The sequence below is a fragment of the Pelodiscus sinensis genome, chromosome 3, assembly GCF_049634645.1.
Source record: "Pelodiscus sinensis isolate JC-2024 chromosome 3, ASM4963464v1, whole genome shotgun sequence".
In the NCBI taxonomy this organism is placed as follows: Eukaryota; Metazoa; Chordata; order Testudines; family Trionychidae; genus Pelodiscus; species Pelodiscus sinensis.
In genome coordinates, this window is record NC_134713.1 from 10,315,060 (window position 1) to 10,331,337 (window position 16,278).

Here is a 16,278-nt window from a genome sequence, read left to right on the forward strand (position 1 = left end):
TGAATGAGGCCCTGTGACCAAGCAGAGAGAGAGAGACTTTGCTACTAAATCAGATCTGTGGTTTAATCGAGTGGTTAGATCAAAATTTGCTGGGCCAACTATTTGCACTGAGCTGGGACAGTGCACAGAAAGACCACATGGACACAGTCATCATCTGACAACAAGTGTATTCGTCACAGTTACCAAAAAAAAAATCATGTTTATAATGATGGGTTAACATTAAATCCATCATGCCACTTACACAATGAGTTGGTATCTGTTAGGGTCCATTTACACTGTACTGTAGGTCGAAATAAGATACGCAATTGGAGCTATGCAAATTGCATATCTTATTTTGAAATAGATTATTTCATAATTTGGCACTATCTACAGAATGCCAAATTTCAAAATAACCCGCCATTCTGAACTGTCCCTTACTCCTCATGGAATGAGGTTTACAAGGACATTGGAATAGCAAGCTCGTTATATTTTGAAAAATGGGCTTTCTGTTCAGCCATAGGATACCTATGGATACCTCCAGTATCCCTGTGACAGGGCCGCAGCGGCATCCCACACTCCGGTGCTTTGGGCGAAAAGCCACCATGGCTTCTGCCTCAGCTGGGCCGAGTGTTCTCCTCAGCTGCTGGCAGCGTCATACTCCCGAGCGGGCCACGAGGAACGGAAGGAGGAGGAACCAGAAGCGACGTCACTGGATCCCCGATGGCGGGGACATCGGTCTGGAGGGATGTAGCCGCGAGCAGTTAGTCTGGACTAGTGAGATTTCAAAATGGCGACCGGACAGGAACATGCAAATAAAGCCCAAGATATTTAAATCCCGGGCTTCATTTGCAACTTCGAATGCCTACATTAGCCTACCTAGTTCGAACTAGGGGGCTAGTGTAGACATACCCATAAGGACCATAGGTGATGGGGTGTAGGACTTTCTAACGGGATGTGCCAGGGAAAAGGGATGCTCAGGGAACCGCGGAGGACCTTTGGTGAGTTCTAAAGGGACTGACTTGTGGGTTCGCCCTTAGAGAGCACCCCTTAGCTGGTCCTGTGACACCCCTGTGCCGGGTAGAGGCTCCCGATTGAGGGGCAGAGGAAGATAGATGCTGATTCTGGGGGGAGGGGCCCGGCCTGGCACAAAGAAGGCCAGGGGGCAGCCATTTGACAATCCCAAAATAGCACTGCAGTGTAGACATAGCCTTATTCACCGGAAATGTAAGAATTGCCAAACTGGATCAGATCAGGGGACCTTCTAATCTAATATCCTGTCTCTGAAAGTGTCCAATACCAGCTAGTTCAGAGGAAATTTAAGAACTCAGTGGTCCCCTTTTCCCCACAACAACTCTCATTCTTAGCTCTAGTTGTTGGAATTTGTCATAGCCCTGAAGCACAAGGTTGAATAGTCCTACTAAAAGAAACATTGGATGTTCTTGTGATCACTAGGTAAAGCTTTTTGGTCAGGTGTAAAATGAATGAATGATCTATTCACTAATTGTGCTTTTGACCTTGATTCAGCAAAACAGTCACGTGCTCAACAGCAAGCATTTCCTTACATACCAGTGAAGGTTCAAGGTCACAAGCATGCACTTGAAGTTTAGTATCTGCAAAAGTTATCTCGGGAATTCATCTTCTTTAAGCAAGAGGAGTGCCCAGAAGGCAGAGTGCTTAAAAGAGCATTTGCAACTTCAAATGCCTACATTAGCCTCCCTAGTTTGAACTAGGGGGCTAGTGTAGACATACCCTCAGGTGCCATAGGACTATCTGTTGATCCAAAAATGAATTCTTCTCTCAAATTGGATTAGTCACCAAAAATTGGTGCTTCAGTGTTTCAATCACTGTGCTCATTATTCCAGCATCTGGAAAGTCTGGCATGGAGCAAAAGACTTAGCAGTTTCCAACCATACTCAAGAGACTCCCTGATGGCTTGAGTAGAGTTGTCATAACCATGCTCTGACTTGGCCTGGTATGCGCCTTACACAGTCTGTGAGGCACAGCATTGAACCCAGTGACTCATGCAGTGGAATAATACCAAATCCAGAGAGCAGGCTACAATGCCTAACTGTCTCCTGGCTAAGGTCCAGGTTCTATGAGCTGCTGCTTATAGCTAAGCACGTGCCTAAGTGGCAGCAGGATTGGCGGGGGCCGGGCATACCAAATGAATATCCACAATATTCTGTTGTGTTATTTCATCTTTCCATACCTGAGGACAGCGCCTGTTAGGATCGAGATATTCAGGCCTGCCTCATATGACCTATAATTTAAGAATTCTGGTGTATTTTTACAGGGATAAAAAAACAAGGAATCAAAATCACAATATGATGGTCTGATGCCTTGTTCTTGAGCTAAGATTTTGGTAAAGCAGAAAGGACAGCAATAAGCAGGAAGCTAGTCTTGACACATTCCAAACCAGTCATATTGAAGAAATGAAGGGAAGAGCCTAGAAACTAAGGCTGCTAGCTTTCTGTCTAGCAAGGACCCACTTATCAATAGTTGGGGTTGTGAAATCCATAATTCTTTATTGCTGTGTTATTATGCACCCCTTCTCTCTATTGTTTATCTTCATGGCTCTGTCTGGTTCTTTGCTTTTTTTTTTTCCTGTCTCATGTATAATTAAGTTTGTTGGGTGTAAACCAAGTAAGGTTGTGGGATGTAACTGGATAGATAATCATGTTACAATATGTTAGGATTGGTTAATTACATTTAAGTAGAATAATTGGTTAAAATAAACCTGAAGTTATGCCCAGAACCACTGGAGAAGATTTATAACACTGCCTAATATTTTGAAGTGGTGTCATTGTTCTGATAGAAAAAGTCAAATAATTTTGGGATGAAAATAGCAAACTCAGTTAGAATAAAGCCAAACAAAGGTCTCAAATAAAGGGCCAGTGTTATCATAGAATACTAGGACTGGAAGGGACCTCGAGAGGTCATCATGTCAAGTCTCCTGCCCTCATGGCAGGACCCAGTACTGTCTAGACCATCCCTGATAGACATTTATCTAACCTCCTTACTAGACAGTCGCTTCCCTTTCTGTACGTGTGAAACTGATTGTTCCTTCCTAAGTGGAGCACTTTGCATTTGTCCTTATTAAACTTCATCCGATTTATCTCAGACCATTTCTCCAATTTGTCCAGATCATTTTGAATTATGACCCTATCCTTCAAAGCAGTTGCAACCCCTCCCACCTTGGTATCATCTGCAAACTTAATAAGCATGCTCTCTATGCTGATATTTAAATCGTTGATGAAGATATTGAACAAAACCAGTCCCAAAACAGACCTCTGCAGAACCCCACTTATTATACATTTCCAGCAGGATTGTGAACTGTTAATAACTACTCTCTGAGAATGGATATCCAGCCAGTTATGCACCCACCTTACAATAGCCTCATCTAAGTTGTATTTGCCTAGTTTATTGATAAGAATATCATGAGAGACCATATCAAATGCCTTACTAAAGTCTAGGTATACCACATCTACCCCTTCTCCCTTATGCACAAGATTCATTATCCTATCAAAGAAAGCTATGAAATTGGTTTGACATGATTTGTTTTTACAAATCCATGCCGGCTGTACCCTATCACTTTATTATCTTCCAAGTGTTTGCAGATGATTTCCTTAATTATTTGCTCCATTATCTTTCCTGGCACAGAAATTAAAGTGACTGGTCTGTAGTTTCCTGGGTTGTTTTTATTTCCCTTTTTATAGATGGGCACTATATTTGCCCTTTTCCAGTCTTCTGGAATCTCTCCTGTCTTCCATGATTTTCCAAAGATGATAGCTAAAGTCTCAGATACCTCCTCTATCAGCACCTTGAGTATTCTAGGATGCATTCATCAGGCTCTGGTGACCTGCAGGCATCTAACTTTTCTAGGTGATTTTTAACTTGTTCTTTTTTTATTTTATCTTTTAAACCTACTCCCTTCCCAATAGCATTCACTATGTTAGGCATTCCTTCATCAGACTTCTCGGTGAAGACCGAAACAAAGAAGTTATTAAGCATCTCTGCCATTTTCAAGTTTCCTGTTTCTTCCTCCCCACTTAGCAATGGGCCTACCTTGTCCTTGGTATTCCTCATGCTTCTAATATATTTATAGAATATCTTCTTGTTTCCCTTTATGCCTGTAGCTAGTTTGAGCTCGTTTTGTGCCTTTGCCTTTCCAATCTTGCCCCTTCTTTCCTGTACTGTTTGCCTATATTCATCCTTTGTAATTTGTGTTAGTTTCTATTTTTTATATGATTCCTTTTTTACAGTTTTCTAAACAGTATTTTACACAAAATAAAAATAACAACAAGTTTTGTAGCATTGAATGAGTAATTTAATGAGCAATTAAGAAATGACAAATCATTTGAAAGTAAGTCAGGTGATAGCTCTGTATTTGTTATGAAGAGAATAGTCCCCTATCCCATAGAATCATAGAACCATAGAGCTGAAAGAGATCTTAGAAGGCCATCAAGTCCAGCCCCCTGCACAAGGCAGGGCCAATCCTCATTAAATCAACCCAGCAATGGCTTTGTCAAGCCGAGACTTAAACACATCCATCCTTCCTTCCATGTGCTATATTTACTTTTAAGAACAGATTTGATCCCATTGATTATATATTAAGATGGCTCTCATGAATAATAGAGAAGTCAATGTTTCATTGGGATTGTTGACAGAATAAGAACTTCACAAGTGTTTCTTGGAAGGAAGTGACACCTTTAGATATTATTTGGTAAAGGCTGATGTTGATATTGATGAGATTTCAAATCTATTCATTCAACATTGTACAAGTCAAGCTTGTAAAATGCTGAATTTCAGGTATGGAAGAAAACTCTACTACAATTGGAAAGAAAGAACTAAAGCAGGATACAACATGAGGTAAAAGGTCAGAGCTTACAGCCTTTACTCAGATAAGTAACCCCATTGACATCAGCAGGAATTCACATCTAAAAGATTCAAAATATAACCCTAATTTTCTAAAAGATTCTGTTATTAGAAAGCAGAATTTCCATGAACGGAGGAATCAGAGGCTGTTATTTTATTTCAGTGTTGCAACAGCAGGAGGCAAAGCACTTTTCCTTGACCAACGGGTTTTCACATGCTTTTTTTTTTAATTAGGACAGTTTGAATAAATGTCTTCATATGTTCAAGGTTTGGCTGAAAATAAAAGAAAGCATGAAATTAGGCATTAACAAGAGGAAATGGAAATGCATGACGCCATTTCTTTTAAATCGTATTTTGATTGAATAAGCATGTCTCAGAGTATTTGTTTCTCTTCACTTTTATTTGTTCATCAGTAAAACTGCAAAAGTCTAACAGAAAAATTGTTCACTCAGTTTCGCGCATTTTATGAGGTGGAACAATACTTTGTTCTAATACAGCTTATTACAGTATAATTACAAGATGGACAACTCTGGTTTGGTGGTGAGTCTCCCTGTAATAAAACTAGATCAGTTCTCTCTTTTACTATTTCCCAGTAGAGTTTTTTCTGAAGAATAATCCCACCATGGCTTCTCGACTAGCCCACTCGACTAACTCATGAACCACTCAGCTGGGTTGCCATGTGGGAGCAAGCAGCACAAGCGGCTGATTGGGCCCCGTGCTACCCATGCAGCACCTCTGTGCTGCATGCGGAGTGCAGACTCCAAAGAGCTGCTTGCACTTCTTGCTCCCACGCAGCAGTCCGCCTGAGCGGCGCAGAAGTCAACCAAGTGCCACAGCGGGTGGTAACAGAGCCACCCAGAGGGAACAGCCAGTGTTTCAGCGTTACAGAATCACAGACATTGGGCTACTATTTATATGATTTGACACTGTGTAGACAGCACCAAATTACATGAAATAAGCTATTTCAACATACACTCAGAAGAGCTACAGATTTTGGATCTAACTGAATTTGCAACAGACTTTGGAAGTTAGCAAAAGTCTGTGACAATCCACCATGGCAGGGGGCAGAGGTGAGAGCCTCCTCTCTCTGTCTAGGGAGGTTCACACACCACTTGGCAGCTTCTGTAGGTAGAGAGTCACCGAAGAGCCTTAGAATAAACTTGTTGCTCAGAGGCAAAGTGCTTCGTGCACGAAATACAAACGGCTAAAATGTGTGATACTCACTCACGTGGTAGACCACGTAGTTCTTCTGAAGTGAGTACAGCTACTTGCTTACAGTAGTTCAACTGTGAGGCCCAAAGACTATTACTCAGAATGACACCAGGAAAATGTCATTTCCTTTATGGACTGAATGAATTGATTCGTGGGAAGCAATTCTCTGTGGGAACTTCCTCTAGCCCATGTAGGTGTTAAATATTTTTAACATTGACACAAGGTTCTTTTTCTTTTTTGACGAGTGGAGGTAGGGAAATTAATGAGGATCTCCTGATTCCTAGTAAGCAGCATATATATAGCTATATCTCTCTCTGTAATCTCTCTGTATAACGTATTCCATAAATTCTCTCATTCCTTTCAACAGGACTATTTATTAGGTATTTATGTAGTGCCTAGCACAACAGGGTCTCGGACACAATAGTGGATTATAAGGATTATCACAAAATAATACATGCAAGTAATGGCAAAGGCCTATTCAGTACAGAATCAGAAATGCAGGGATGGAAGGGACTGAGGCAGCATTCAGTATTCCTAGACTATTCCTGATATACTTACCTAACCAGGCGTAGCTTTAGGGCAAGGCAAACAAGGTGGTTGCCTTGGGCCCCATGCCTTCAGGGGCCTGCGCTGCCTGGCACCCCCCCTCCCCCTCCGCCCGGCTGCTCGCCCCGCTGCCCTGGCTGTGAAGACTCACTGAGATGGTTACTGCTTGTCCTATCCTGAGAGGACATGCAAAACAATCAATCCCATTCTCCTTTATATTGAAATGTGACATATGTGAAACCTGTCTTCATGTCCTCCTCAGACTTCTTCTTGGTGGGGACATGAGACCAGGATGACAGTCCCCTCGCAAGATAACAATTCCCCTCCTCAGAAGCCTTTACATAAGCTCCTACACCTGCTCATGTTTCAATATAACATGCCTAACAATGAGGGTGAGTAAGGGCCCCATGGTTAGTCTCCATAGGCAAGATGTTTGAGGGGATAATACCCCAAATCTTTCCGGCCAAGTGAATTAAACATTGTCATAATAAATGACAACTTCACCATTGCCATATTTAAATTCTGCTAAAACTTACTGCATAGTCCATTGTCGCAAGCATCAGGGCAATCGCCACACGGTGTCCCTGATTTATATGGTGTGTTCATTCTGCCTTGGATATTCCCCCTGAAATGTTAAAATGAAAGAGAATAAGATGTAAAGCCAGCATGCAGCGCACGTCTTCCATTACATGCAGGGACATTTACACTGCAGTCCGGGATATGATTTACAGCTACTGTAGACATCCCCTCACTAGCTGTACCTATCTCCCCTCCCTGTCTGTACCTAGCTCCCTTCCTACTCTGCTAGAATAATGACAATACTATGGGTCTGCAAAAGTGAATAAGGGTGCTCCGGTGTCAGACAGCCTTATACCACCTGGGCTGATGCCCATTACAAGATTTTACAAGCTAAGCTAGAATCAAGTGAGTACCTTTGTATCTACATGTGCTGCAAACACACCTCTGGCTGTAGTGTGGTATGCATCAGACAGATATTTCAAATGCCAACTTGCCACTATTAAAATGTGTCAAAAGATGTGTGGCCAAACCCTTGCACTGCTTTGAAATTCTCACTCATTGGCTTCACTGGGAAGGAGAGATTGCTTACAATACATGCAAGTGCTTAAGTCCCATCCTGAAGAGAGGACTCACAGTGACCAGCACTGCTACTTCAGAGGAAGATGCAACAAACCCTGCAAGTTAACATTCCATAGGGAAAGTTTCTTACAGACCCCTAAGGATTTAGAAATTGGAGTATTTCCTTTTTCACTTACCCAGCTGTTAAGAAAAATGCTTAGAGTTTTCATCAGAGCAGACCTCACTGGGAAGTTATTGAGGCTTTGGAGGATGCATATATTTTCAGAATGTAATTCCTGCATAATATTATTCCTGAATTGCCCCCCTCTGCCCATAAGCATGCTTAAAAATTAGGCTGCAGTGTAGATGAAAGTTTCTTGGGTCATTTCAATGAATTAAAGCACTAAGGAATTCCACTAATCAATGAAATCCATAGTTAATACATACGCAGGGCAGTACTGGCAAACGTAATAGTACTTGTATTCTTTGTCAGGGCAATAAGCAACTGCACATCCAATCTGGTAAGACTCATCCCAAACCACCTGGAGACAGAATAAATACATGAATGAATATGAAGGACTCTATATTTCAATATAATAAAATATACATTTAAAAACCCTTTAGTATGAAGTTGAGATTTTGGCACACGATCCTATACATTCGGATGACTAAAAGTCCCCTCCTATATAAAAGAATCTGAACATGTATGTAATTTTCACATGGTTTTACTGATGCTTTATAGAAAAGCCATATAGAATGTAATGAGGATAGAATCCAAGCTCATGATACCTTCACATTCACCTGGAATCTATAAATCTGGACATAAAAATAACAATAAATATATTGGTTTAACCACAGATTGTGGAGCTCGAAGAGGAATCAGTGGATAAAAATATTTGGATGTTGTTATATGAAGTTCATAAGATTAGATGGTCATAATGGCCCATTCTGGTCCTGAAATCTAAGAAATACAATTCTACAGAACAATTGTAAACCAACCTATAGATATTTATCTCTCTAGTTTCTTATCTTGCCCCATTCCAGTAATATCCAAATGCCTACAAAATATATACAAATACAAATACATTCTCTCTCGGTCTCTCTTTCTTCCCTGGTGGGTAGGACTATCAACTTGATTAGTTTATAACCATTTTATGTGAAGATGCACATACATGTCTGAAGAACATATAGAAGGAAAGCTAACAGAAGGTAAGATTTAGGGCCTGATTCTGCCTTCTATCCATCAAGAACAACATTACTTCCACAAGGAAAAATCTAGAGGATTATCTCTGCCAATGTGATCTCACTTCTTTGAATGTGGTGGGTTCTCTTATCTATCACTCTGTCAATGTTGTGTGCATCCTTATTTCTTAAAATGAGGTTAGACCAAGCTGATTTAAATGATCAAATCGTAGTGTTTCCACCACTATCTTTGGTCTAATAGACCTCCCTGTCAGGATATTTAGTCTACAGTTTCCACAGTTTTATTTTGTTATTTCTCCCATAACGTCTGCTCTGTTGGAATAATTCTTATCCTTTTCTCTGTTTATTCCTTTTAAATATATTTAGGCTGTTATTACTCCTACACCTGGAAATCATTTAGCCCAAAGATGTATCCATTAAATCATGACTATTACAAGTTGTGCTATGGTGCTTACCTGAGTATAATGGCCTATCACTGCTTCTGGTGGATTTGCCCCAGTGCCATATATGAACTTTTCCACCTCATTGTACCAGGTTTGGATGGCATCTGACCAGGAATTGGGTGCACTTGACATGTAGAGATTTTCACCACATCCCACCGCTGGAAATGGAAAGGAAAGCATTCACAAAAGCTGATGAGAAGGACTTAAGAAGATGCAAGTGTTTTATAATATATGGAGATACATCTCATAGAACTGGAAGGGATCTTGAGAGGTCATCAAGTCCAGTCCCCTGCCCTCACAACAGGACACATGAGGAGAACCAGCTGAAGATTTAGGAATTTCTAGGAAAGCCTGGTGGAAAGAATCTGTTTCATGTACTGAATACTAATACCCTCAACCTGCCCTTTGTCACTCTTCAGAACACAAGTGAATAGACTCATAGACTTTAAGGTCAGAAGGGACCATTATGATCATCTAGTCTGACCCCCTGCACAGTACAGTCCACAGAATCTCACCCATCCCTCCGAGAATAATCCTCTCACCTATATCTCAGATATTGAAGCCTTCAAATACTTTGAAGACCCCAAGATGCAGAGAATCCTCTAGCTGTGATCTGTACCCCATGCTACAGAGGAAGGCGAAAAACCTCCAGGGCCTCCGCCAATCTACCCTGGAGGAAAATTCCTTCCTGACCCCAAATAGCGTTGGGAAAATCCCAAAAGTTCAAAGGTTACCTTTGGTTCTCAGAAGTATTCAACGATTCAGCTGTTTGTCTAAATCCCCATGCTAAAGACAAATTAGCCTAGATCTGCCTAAATGCCAAGGATCCCCCAAACTTCCATTACTGTCAGCACAAGACAATTCCTTGACATTGCAACTTGGTTCCTTCTCCAATGAGTCCTGAATAGTCTAATACTGACTATTCCGACAGTATTCATCATACTGTTAACCAATGTAAATGACCTCAGTGAAAAGTGATTGAGTGTGAAACACAGAATTATTCATATCATTGGACATGTTTGCAGAGAAACGGTAGGAGATGGGGGAGTATAAAGAGATTCCTTTAAAAAATAAATGTTCCTAGTTTTTTCAAAATTTGAAAATTGCAAAATTTCATGGAAATATTCTGTCTTCACAAAGAGATGCTTAACGCTAAATATGATGCAGTCTTATTTCAGAATAGATGAATTCATTCATCCAGAATAGTAAATATTATTCATTCACCATAATACTAATACCACTAAATAAGAAATAGTTATATTACCAGGACACTGTTCATATAAATGGTTCAATGATGCATTTACTATTTCAAATTAACATTTTACTTACTAGTGGTCCTTTGCTCTTGGGGGCTGTGGGATAAAGTGCACTGATTTGCCCAATTCTTGGCATTCTTTGCAGCTTCAGCATTCCATTCCTTAATGAAATGAGAAACGTTAGATGTTCAGCTGCGTACCTCTTAGTGAGTAAACAGACACTTGGAAACAGTGTTTTCTTCATAATTCCTTCTCTTTCATCTGGATCATAAAAGGAGCAGCGCTCTATGGCTGCATCGCATAGGAGGAAACTAAAAATCATAGTGATTAGCTCCATGGAGAACATCTCACAAGACAACCTGGCAGACCAGAGCTAATTGTTTTCCTCTTCACTTCCAAAGGAGACATCATAATTCACAAGCTGCAAGATTTATCATATCCAACCTGCTCCCTTCCCCTCACAAGTCCTGTGCTGGATAACATTTTAGGCAAGAAAGGAGTCACATAGCATATTTTCTGCCACTGAAATGTTGAAACCTTGAAAATTCTCTAGTAACATTAGCAGGGTCTGGGTACATCACAAATTACTTTGCAAAATGCATCTTACCATCCTCAGCATCTTGCTAGCAGTTGGGTTCACCCCTCTCCTTAGGGTATTATGCTTGTCAACAATCTCCTTTTGCTGATCTGCTTTGTCAGTGGACAGGGCATCAACACCTGGTTCCTAAATTAAAGAAATGTACGATAGTCATTGTTGTATGTGGTTGTGTGAGTCTAAAATATTGAGTTCATTTTGGTATGAAAATATTGGAAGAGTTTGTTTCCTTGCAAAGATTTTTAAATCAGCAGTAACTCAGTGGAAGTCAATAGCATCAATTCTAATTAATGTGTCCTCATAAACATCAGCTCATGAAATGTTTACAGTTAATTTAATCAGAATGAATCTATCAATCAGGCAGTAATTATGGGTAAGATCCTGATATCTTTGGTCTATGATATGTGGCATTTTATTCATGTCTGGTCCAAGTGTGACCAATTTAACAATAAGACGCTGATGCTAATATTTAATCTTAGGATTTTTAGACTGACAAACTCTTTTAAAATATATTGGGTCAAATTCAGTGCTGGTAAAGACAGGCTTGGCTCTGCCTCATCTAATTATTAATTACATTGTGGTTGCCAGATTTGGCATTTAGTCTGTCTTGAACACTTTTGTTGTTTTTGTGCTTTAGGGACTCAATGGTTTTGCAATTTCACTTTCCCACCTGAAAAAAATGACCAGTCAAAATCGAGAGTTCTGAAATTCCTGAAGTGAAATGCTTTATCTCATGGGAACAAATGTTTTCTTTTTTCAGATTTTCAATTTGCAAAACTATTTGAAAATTTTAACTTTTGTTGGAAACATGTTCCTCACCCTGCTCTCATCTTACCTGTCCGGTTGTTTGCTGCAGCACAGCAGCCAGGCCCAGGAGTACAGCGAGTAGAATCATTTCTGAAAAGGGAAGAACAACCTACTTTGTTGTCTGTGTATTTAAACCTATTACAGCAAAAGTAAGCTGCCATATGCTATAGATACCTAAGGATATTTTCATTCAGGAAGGGGATGATTTTGACACCACTTCATTATACACTAGAGCAAGGTTTCCCAACCTATGGGTCACCATTTCATTTCAAAAGGGTTACAAAGTGTCCCCCCAGGTGGCTCTGCCCCTTCTTGTCCCCCCGTTTTTGAATTGCCTTGGGTTACCAAGTCTTCCTGAATTGTCAAAATGGGTCCCCATCTGGTAAAGGTTGGGAACCGCTGCACTAGAGAGAAAAAGCCTCCTTTCTTTCTCTGTTACTTTTCAAAGTACTAGGGACCAACCAGCCTCCTGTTTTTTTCCTCTCTGCACATGCTGGTATACAAGAGGGCTGTCTTTTAGACCGTGGCCTAATGCAGTGGTGGTCTGAATTAAATGAGGAGAGAGTTTCAAATTTCCCTGCAGGAAGAAAGGGGAGACATTACCACCGACGCCACCCCATCCTGGGGCTTTCATTACATGGCGACAGGTTTAGCTTCCACCTCGAGCTCCATAGGAATCTTGTCTATAGAGACTGCAGAAGTGATGTACTGACTTACCAGATGCACTACCTAACTCGGTAATATGCCCTTGCTAGACACATACGGCTGTGTCTACACTGGCTACTTATTCCAGATAATCAGCCGCTTTTCCGGAATAACTTGCCAGCTGTCTACACTGGCCTCTTGAATTTCCGGAAAAGCACTGACGATCTACTGTAAAATCATCAGTGCTTTTCTGGAAAAACTTTTGGGGTGAACTATGCACAGCAACACAAGCCAGTGCAAATGTGGTGTAGTGGGATGGTGTAGTGGTGATGGTTCTGGTTTGAGATTTTCCTGGTATAATGAGGTGGCAGCTGGCAGACCTTCCCATATGCTGCTGGAGGGAGTCTCCAAGACAGGCATAAGGATCTTGTGCAAAACAGAGGCCTTGCACAAAACAGAAGCAGCAACACTGCATCTTTTTGCGCAAAAACCCCTTGCGCAAATAGAAAAGGCAGAAAATATGCTAATGACATCACAACTCATGCTAATGAGTCCCTCATAAGCATATTTTCTGCTGCAAAAACTCGCAGTGTAGACATAGCCTAATAGTATAATGGCCTGGTGACATCATCCTGTGGTAGATGACCTTACTGCAAACAATAAGAGTTTCTGCTTCATTTAAACTGGTTTAATCCTGAGTTTTATGTGATTTTAGAACCAAGGTTCTAATCTCAGCTCCCCAGATACAGATTTGAACATAGAAAGTTTTGAATTGTCATATCTGTCTGTGGCATATGGATTTATTATGGGCTAGTTCCTAAACTGGTAATGGAACCAAGTTTTCATTAGCTGAGCATCTGGCCATAACCTCTAAAATATATAAACATTACACAATTTAATGTTGATACTTAGGGTTGATAGATATACATTTTCTTTCGTGGTAATACATTTTATGGTACTGCATTTAGTTGACTAAGCTATAAGGACAAGTTGAACTTCTCTAGTCTCGGCTCATCTGAGTAAGTAGGTGTTGCCCATGAAAGTTCATGATGATTAGAGAGAAAGACAGACAGACAGACACACACACACTATGGTGCTACAGGACTTCTCATTGTTAGTAAAGCTACAGACGAACATGGCTTCCCCTCTACCCCTCTTAGGATTCCTAGTCCAGCATTCTCTAGTCTGGCAACATCTATGGTTCTGCATGATTTTGGTTAGCCAGGGGTCCACTGATCATGGGTGTGGCCAAGTTTCCTGTGGCCTCATAAAGTTTGTTTACAGCCACCAGTCCTGACTCTCAGTGTTCTGTGCTGTTATTTAGCTCTAGTTAACATCTAAATGTCTTCTAAGGTCCCAGTAAGCAATGGAAATATTGATAATGCTGCTAGACAATATTGAGCTCCTGTGGGTCAATAAATTCACTTGGTCAGCACCGGTCAGTTTCTGAGGTACCAGATTAGAGAGGTTCAAGCTGTACTATTCATTTGTTACCGTAGACCTTTATTTTGCTATTTCCTAATGTAATAGTATGCATGACTTCCCCAGCACTATTGACTAAAGAAATATCAATAATATAAAAAAAAATTCTTGCATTTCGTTCAGCACTTGGGAGGTGGTTTTTTTGCTAAATTTGTAGCTATCCGTAAGTATTAAAAGCAAAAACGTGTCTGATCTTGGATGAAACCAGGAAACAACTGTGGTCTCAGCCAAATGAAAAAAATCATTTTTCACATACAAATGGTGCTAGCATTAAAACTCAGGAAAATAAATGTTGTGGCAGGTTCTGAAGTGGAAATAACCCACTCATTGAAATTTTAAATATTGTTAAATTTGCAAATAAGGCTGAGAAGTGTCCTCCAAAGATATGGCAGAAGTGTTTCTGTTGTCAATTTTGTTAATAAACAAAATACAACTGATTTGTACATGATTCGGAGAAGTTACAAAAATGCCTGTTGTAATATACTGAAAGTCAGTGCGACTCCTACTTACATACATGTATAGAAAAACTTTCATCCAAATGTCTTTGCTTAGCATAGAGGTGGCCAAGCTTTGCTTGTTCTGTAGCCCCTTGTGGACCTATCAGCTGCCAGAGTACCGCTTCCCTTGTCATCACGGATAATTTGTGTGTTTTTTGCACTACCTATTTTTAACTAGCTGCAATGTACAGATAGAGTGCAATCAACTGTCTGCTCTGTATCTGTGCAAAGCTTCACTGACCTCTTTGGACGGATCCATGTGCACCATTGCTGGATCAGTGCCTTAATATCTCCAGGGTGTATTATTTCAGCATTACAGGCAGAAATCTTCTAGTGTGTACATCTGATCCCCTCCCTGCAGACTTCTTACTTTTGCTAAATAGCCCTTAGCTATTTTTTACCTTGCTTCATTTCACTGAAAATAAAATCAAGGCATTTGAGCACTCTAATATTTCAAACAGTCTTCTCTATAGAAGATTATATTTAAAAACCTGAGAACAAGGTTTTCATGTGTTAAATAAAGGAACAGAAAGCTTACCTGTTCTTTCAGGGCAGATAGGAAATGTCTTCTGTGCCTGTCAACAGTTTGCGGCGGTGAATGGATTGCTTCTCTGGACCATTATATATAGCTCACCAGTTTCCTGCTTTGGCAAGGTGATTCAATGTCACAACAGGTGAAATAATTCCCTAACTGGAACTGGATAGCACACTGGCTTTGTCGTACACACTCCCCCAAAATTTGTTATTTGTATTTCATTTTTACTTCCTTCTTTGGTGTATTTTGAAAGAATCAAGAAATCGCTACCTCCAGGTGAGCTGACTTGAGTTTCTTATATATTGTTCATGATAAATACATTTCACAAGCAGAGCGAACTGCATAATCTCACGTCAGGAGGAGTTATTACAAATAGTTGACACACTTAAGAATCTCTACATCATAGTGGATCTAATATTCATCTACACCAGTGGATTTCAAACTTGAATACTGTTAGAAAAAGTACAGGTGACCCAGAAGCAGATAAAGTAGATTGGTTTCTTTATTGTAGATACTCATTCTGCCAAAACTCTGGTCTGAGTGAGCGATACATTAACTGCAGGTATATTCTTTTATGCAGGTTACTATGTAAATACACATATGTATTACAACTCCCCTTAAGCCCTACTTAGAGATGTGAATATGCATAAAATGTGATGAATAGAATTATACCTGTCCATTTACTGTGTACAGCACTTTTAGTGGAAGCATGTAGTTCTCACACCACAAATTCCCTAAATCAGAAGAGGTGGGGAGACACGACCCTGTTTGCATACGTTATGAATCTGGGAAGTGGGAAGATAATGCTACTTTTATACACAGAGTATTCATTAGAAAGTTACATTCTTTGTTCATTCCTTATCTACCCTAACAAGGAGGAAGGGAAAGGGTAGCAAACTCTGTCTAGCAAGCAGAAGAAATTGTGTTGCCTTTGCTAGTCTTTCCTATATCATTGTAACACTTTCCAACACCCCCTAGTTAGCCCTTACAGATTCCAAAACTCCCCCATTCTCTTCAAAGAAGGGCTCAGGCACTTTTCCTGCCAGCACACTGGCCAGCAGGGCCCTCGGGCTTAAGGCCCTGAATCCAATTGCTTAATACCTTAGTCCACCAGTCATGCTATGGG

At 40.4% G+C, this 16,278-nt stretch overlaps 1 protein-coding gene across 1 annotated transcript; it reads right to left on the reverse strand.

Annotated features, from left to right (window-relative positions):
• Nucleotides 1-4,283: 4,283 nt before the first annotated feature.
• Nucleotides 4,284-15,287, reverse strand: LOC102459287 (cysteine-rich secretory protein 3-like). The gene is made up of 8 exons (XM_006137024.4): nucleotides 15,156-15,287; nucleotides 12,022-12,083; nucleotides 11,199-11,315; nucleotides 10,665-10,752; nucleotides 9,348-9,493; nucleotides 8,137-8,231; nucleotides 7,149-7,237; nucleotides 4,284-5,127 (listed from the first exon to the last, which is right to left on the reverse strand). The coding sequence occupies exons 2-8, from the start codon at nucleotides 12,079-12,081 to the stop codon at nucleotides 5,117-5,119; spliced, it is 606 nt and encodes a 201-aa protein (XP_006137086.3). The 5' UTR covers nucleotides 12,082-12,083; nucleotides 15,156-15,287; the 3' UTR covers nucleotides 4,284-5,116.
• Between the last annotated feature and the right edge of the window lie 991 nt (nucleotides 15,288-16,278).